This window comes from Neolamprologus brichardi, chromosome 20, assembly GCF_056152115.1.
Source record: "Neolamprologus brichardi isolate AB-2024 chromosome 20, ASM5615211v1, whole genome shotgun sequence".
NCBI classification, from domain to species: Eukaryota; Metazoa; Chordata; class Actinopteri; order Cichliformes; family Cichlidae; genus Neolamprologus; species Neolamprologus brichardi.
The window spans coordinates 27,711,847-27,718,290 of NC_142123.1; the positions used below are offsets into that span (position 1 = coordinate 27,711,847).

At 38.9% G+C, this 6,444-nt stretch overlaps 1 protein-coding gene across 1 annotated transcript; it reads right to left on the minus strand.

Annotated features, from left to right (window-relative positions):
* Positions 1 to 4,818, minus strand: rnf41 (ring finger protein 41). Its single transcript, XM_006794069.3, has 7 exons — positions 4,697 to 4,818; positions 3,815 to 3,897; positions 2,604 to 2,713; positions 2,237 to 2,508; positions 1,993 to 2,128; positions 1,557 to 1,660; positions 1 to 1,473 (listed from the first exon to the last, which is right to left on the minus strand). The coding sequence occupies exons 3-7, from the start codon at positions 2,691 to 2,693 to the stop codon at positions 1,119 to 1,121; spliced, it is 957 nt and encodes a 318-aa protein (XP_006794132.1). The 5' UTR covers positions 2,694 to 2,713; positions 3,815 to 3,897; positions 4,697 to 4,818; the 3' UTR covers positions 1 to 1,118.
* Between the last annotated feature and the right edge of the window lie 1,626 nt (positions 4,819 to 6,444).

The window sequence follows — 6,444 nt, forward strand, 5'->3', positions numbered from 1 at the left end:
CAGATTTTACATTTTATTACCTTGTCTGTACAACATGGTACATAACAGACACATAACAAAAACAATAACAAGGAAAATAGTAAAGGGAATTATCCACTTGTGTGGGTTTCTATAACAACAGCTTTTTTTTGCTCGTCTTACTACAGCAATGAGTGACTAATGGCAAAGCATTTCTCCTCTTGAAAGCCTTAAAAGTGACTTTACAAATACTGGTACAATCTCCAAGCTGTGTCTGGTTTTAGTGGCATTTCAGCGACAATGTTAGCCAACTGTGAATAATGAAAAGATGTCCATGATGTAAATGTCTATATTTAAATCAGAAATGAGCCACAACACTTTTTCAAAGCTCATTATACATAGTCATATCCCAAACTTTAAAACTTTCACTAGACCCAACATACAGACTATATGTACAACTGAGGCAACAAACAGAACACAAAATCAATTTCTTTCTGCAGTGAACTTCAAATGCACCGATAAAGGCAGAGCTCCAAATGTCACATGATAACATCTTCAAGCATAATTGTGTGAAAGGCAACACAATAAATAAAACAAATGGCACGGAAGGTCTGAACAATCTAAACTGAGAAGCACAATGTCTCTGGGAATATTCACAGGAAACTAAATACTAAAGCAAGCACGCCCCTGTAGACAGTAAGAGAAGCTGACTAAAGAGAACTGAGATTAACAAAAACAGAAAATCACAATCTAATTACAGTGAGGAGTATAACATTTATAATTCAATATAGTATTTCTATTTACAAGCATTTATACAACAGAGCACATTAAACTGGGGTTTGGGCTTATTACTCTATCAGGACATGGAGCAGAACAATCAGATCATATAATGCACTAAATATAAACCTTGTAAACATCACATCTCACCTTTTATCTTAGATATCAGTCAGTTTAAGTTTATATTTGTCAGGTTCAATAAGCATTTGTCCTTACTTTAAGGCATAGGTATCAAGCTTAGGAGTAAGCCTAAGAGTTTACTTTAAATAAGCCAGATTTATTCAAAAGGTTTCACTCCAAAGAGAGAAATCATACTCATCACAGCAAACCCCCAAACCAAAACGTCCCTACTCGTCGCTGGATCAGTTCAGCTAGCTGCACAGTTATAAGATCTCCTCGACTCCGTGCGCAAAGATCATAACCAGGCCGGGTTCCAGGATCATATCCTCCCCCATATGCTGATTCTCACAGGCCATCACCACCACTGCCTGCTTGCCAGGGATACGCTTGGCAACGTAGTTCTCATAGTAGCGCCTGTTCATCTGCCGCGTCTCGAGAGTGGCCAGTCCCTGCGGCCAATTACGCTCGTGGGCGTTTTCGATCAGGTCGTTTACAATCGAAAGAGGACAGCCGCTGTCAATGAGGGAGCGCTTGATGACTGCTTGGAGGACAGCATCAGGAGTGGAGATCATGCCACCCCAGCGTGTCACTCTAGCAGGCTGCATGGAGTTTACCCACCTGAAGGTTTATAAAAAAGAAAAAGAAAATTAGGAACTGAATTTATTTCAGATCAAATATTAGGAGAGGAAAGCTTCACTTACTCAAGTATCTCATTGTACTCGATGCTCTCCTCAAGGTTTTGCAAGTTTGGGTTTGCACTGCGAATTGCTCTCATGTAGGCTTTTAGCAGCTGAATGTCTCGTTTCTGGAAATGAAAAGCAATACAGTGAATGAAAAACCTCTCAAAACTGCCTCAAGTACAAAATCTGTAACTGTCCATGTAAAAAGCCCAAATAGATTCACATCCACACCAAAAAAAAAAGAAAAAAAAAGTGCAATAAGAATGAGGAGACCATTGTTATTGCACGTCCATCAAGCACATATAATAGGCATGCATCTGTGTCTTATACCACAAAGACATGGCACTCAAATTATTTCTGCCAAATATCATAGAGACAGACAACTGTTAATATTTTATCAAGACTAGACCTAATATTTTGTCCAAAATATACTATTGTGTTGACAAAATACTCATACTTGTTCCCCCAGCTGGTGTTTATGTTCTGCTACAGTTTTTTCCAGCTCTGAAATTTTAGTTTGCTGCTGCTGGACAACGCTCCGCAAGTGTTTAATACAGTTATGATTGGGCAGCTCATCTTTGGGCATTTCAAGCCTGCAAGAGTGAGAAAAACAGAATATTAAGAAAGAAAAGAAAATTTAATAGTATAAAATACAAAGGAGGCTTGTAAGGCTTTGGATTTATTCTATGAAATCCACTTACCCACATCCCTCCTCACAGTTGACAGGCCTTTTGGGGTTGTGCTCACAGTCCTTGAGATGTGACTGCAGCTGGTCCAACCGCAGTGTTGCTGTGCAGCCAAAGCTCGCATTATCACAGCTGATCTGAAGTTTGGACAACATGTTGCGCATAATGCGGGGCACAGGACGGAGGTGAGCCAGCGTCACTACTGTGCGGTCAACAGGACAAATCTGCTGCTGGGCAAACCACTGCGTTATGCAGGCATTGCAGAAAGCATGTTCACAGTGTGGAGCCTGAGGTGGAAAAATGCATATGCATATAAGACAAATGTAATGTCAGAAATACAGATAGAATTAAGAGGTGGGGGGTATTTTGATCAAAGACTTGCCTGCACTGGTTCTTCTAACACTCCACTACATATTGGACACAACAGGTCTTCATCCACCTCCCCTTGAAACCTCGTAACGTCGTACCCCATGGTACATTACCCACAACCTCCTGAACAGCACACAAAAAGGTTTTTAGCCATATTAACTTCTTAGAGACACAACTGTAGACAGATTATACTAATCTGTACAAAGATTTTAAGTATTTTTAATTGTTATGCAACAGAGAGGCACTGACTAATCCTAAATGTATTTGGGTGCATGATAATGACCCCAAAGTGATTAAAAAAACACTTTCAGTGACAAGAAAAACACCAGATGGTACTCAACTAGCCTTGAGGGGTGTACCACAAAGCGAGACTAATAGGTCAACAGCGTATGTCAAGCTTAAAACTCAAGAGTTTTCAGTGTCACAAAGGTGGTCACCATGGTAACTCATGTTAAACTCTTAACCTGGTCCAGAGCAGGTCGTATTCAGAGTTTTGGTTTACAATTGTAAGCAACTGCCACAATTTAATTGGTACTCTTAAAGACAGTATGAGCCAAGTGTGCTATAGATTCTCTGCTGAAGGAAACCATTTTATATATAGCACCAGCTGAACAACACTTACTAATAAAAATAAATGAAGCCATTACAGTGCATACTGTGGACCACATCATCATATAAATGTACATGTATTCAGTTGTCATAATTCATAGTAGACTGCTGAAAATACAGCAGATTAGAAATTAATCAGTCAATTTGCTGGATATCAGTCACAGAGTATATTTAACCAATAAAATTAATTTTGCTTTGATCTGTTGACAATGTCTAGCAGCAATAGTTGCCATTTGAGGTTATATTTTTGTATGTTCTTCATAGATCTCTATCACACAATCTGGCAATTTTATGCTGAGAAGCAGTCATGTGATGCATCAAATTCCCCTTTTTATGCAAGTGTGAGAATCAATAAAGATCTTCATTATGTTCGAATAAAGTTTTAGGTTTGGTAAAGCCAGCTAATGCAAAAAAACCCTGGATATGTTGAACCTGCTTCATAATACAACTGTGCTCAACACCATCAGCTCAGTCTGAGTTTACATAAAGAATCAAAAACAGTTCAGATTCAAAGAAAAAGGGCAAGTTTACCAAGACATGTTGACAAATTACTTGCCAAGCAATGCCAAATAACCTGCCTAAATCCTTTACATAGTTCAAATATTTTAAGCCTACCTCACGCACAAAAGGCCTCAAATGTTTCCATTCAGGTCCTGATGTTTTGCTGATACGTCACATCTGGTAAAATGGCCTCCTTGCTAAAAGAGTTTTTAAAAAAGAAAAAGAAAAATTATAATATTCATAGTGATTATTAGATTCAATACAGTTCTTGCATGGGACAAAATCCAAGATCGACGCAATTTATCTGGAGATATATTAAAAAAGACGTGAGCTCAGTCGTTTTCAAATTTTCTTGCAATAATCTATATTCTTTACCTAACAGCATCCCACACCTGTTTTATCTTTATGAACATCGTTTTCTGCTTTAATCAAAAAAATGTTTTAAAGGAACAATGACTCGAGACATTGAGCACACAGCCCTGTATCGATGCCCTTGACCTAACGTTGTGTAAATGTAACCCTACTGTCACCTACGGCACCTAATGAGAACATCCTGTCATTCCAGCTGACTGGCTGATGACCCAATTTGACTGAAAGCAGCACATGTAGGCGATTTACAGACCCCCATTTCTCCAGTTGCTCTCAACATGCCCTGCAAACATTAGCATCGCTAACGTTAGCTATATGGAAGATATTTCGTTGACAACGCTGTACTTTGCTCCAGTTATTTGGGGTTTATAATTAAAGCAACTGGGGTCATCACACAAAAAGCACCGCAATGCTTGGATATAAGAACCCCTCTCTAGTCACAAATTACATGTAGCTATCGCTATTCCACTAACCATCCCTTTTAGCAAATACGGTACCGTTGGTTTTCCCTGGATATTAGCATCAAGCTAACCAGACAGAGCTCAGTCTAGGCGTATTACACAGAGAAATGTCCGCTTACAATTGCACACGCTAGAAGAAAATACCATAACTAACAGATATACTTACCTACGCGTGTATTAAACTAGTTCTTTATGACGAATTCTGTGTTTTTTTCAGACGTCCCAGTGTAGCTAGAAGCTTGATAGCCACGTCCTGTGCTACATCCTACACTTCAGCGTCGTTGAGACGCAAGCGAGCGGCGACGTCATGACGTACCGCTACAACGTTCGTTTGATTGGTCCTTTAACTTTTTCTCTCTCCATCCATCTTTCTATCTTCATTCATCTACAGACCATATTATAATACACATTTACTCAAATCTGACTAGAACTACCAGTTCATTTTTTCCGTGATGGTTTCCTTTTTAAAGACAAATATGGCACAAATACATACAGTAATCTGGGACATTGGTTGCTTTTTTTCATTCATTTTCAGTCCATTCCTATTACCCACCACATTCAGATGAAAACATTTTTGTCTCTTAAACTACTTACAGCATTGCCTGAACTCTATTAGACAAGCTTTTTGGTACTTGAATGAATCATTCAAGCATTAAAAAGCAACATGTCATGGGATGAACTAGTGTTGTGTCTTTAGATAACACATTAGCAAAGATTTTGCTAATTTGTCTGATTTTAAATTGCATCTTTAGGTACTTTGTTTTTAGCAGCCTGTTGGAAGACAAAAGAAGTGGAAGGCCTATAAAAACTGTGTCTGAATGTTATGTCTGTAACAAACAGGAAAACAGCCAGCAAAGACTTGACACAGGACCCGAGAAATGCATCATTAGAAATGGTCTCAGTGGAAGAGTGGCTGTCAAGAAGACATTCTTAAAATATGAAAACAGAAAATGCTGAGGTATGCCAAATGACTGACAATGAGTCGCAACATGTGATTCAGTTCAGTTAAATTAAATTTTATTTACAGTTCATTAACAGTTGCCTTAAGGTGCTTTATATTGTAAGGTATACACTTGCCAATAATAAAGAGAAAACCCCAACAGTCACCCCAACTCCCTGTGACCAAGGAGCTGGTGATAGCGGCAAGGAAAAGCTCCCTTTACCAGGAAAAAAAACCTCTTGCAGGACCAGTCCCAGTGAGGGGGATCCATCTGTGATGACCAGTTTAGTGTGAGGATGATGAATCCAGATTTTACGTTTTTGTCTCAATGTTTGGAGGTGGTCAGGAGAGAATTAAACAATGAATGGCTTAATTTATAATCATCAAAATGACCACAAAAAGCAAAGTAAGTTAAAGAATACCCGGATTTACAAACAAAAAAACATACACACACAATGGATCACTATCCGTCATGGACTGACCTTCCCAGAGCCTAGACGTCAACGGTGTGGTGGTGACTTTGACAGGGAACAGAACACAAATTAGCCAACATCCAAAGAACTTTGAATCTCCTCCAAGATGCCTATAGAACTATTCCTGAAGACTACTTGAAGACTAAAATGTGTCTAAGAGAGTTCAGGCGTCCTTTAGGCATACCAGGAATACCAAATATTGATTTTCAATCTTGTTGGAGTTGTGCAAACTGCCTAATATACCAAATTTCAAGATATGTTTGTGCATGTAATGGAATTGCTGCAACCATTTGCCATTTTCCTAGCAAAGCATAAAGACACGGAGGGTTGCTCATTACTTTTCCACAGCACAGCCACACAAACATGACACGATTCTTTCTCAGCCGTGAAAGAACATAATGTTATATTTAGGACAGAAGGTAAACAGGAAGGGGAAAAAATAGGTAGAAATATCCAGACAGAAAATGCACTTTATGCAGAGTGGGTGGATCTGGTTTAGCA

Coding starts and splice junctions, on each gene's coding strand:
- rnf41 (XM_006794069.3), bottom strand. CDS start 2,693: ATGGGGTACGACGTTACGAGGTTTCAAGGGGAGGTGGATGAAGACCTG. Junction 2,509..2,603: donor TGTTAGAAGAACCAGTGCAG/GCAAGTCTTTGA, acceptor TTTCCACCTCAG/GCTCCACACTGTGAACATGC. Junction 1,474..1,556: donor GAGTACAATGAGATACTTGA/GTAAGTGAAGCT, acceptor ATAAACCTTCAG/GTGGGTAAACTCCATGCAGC.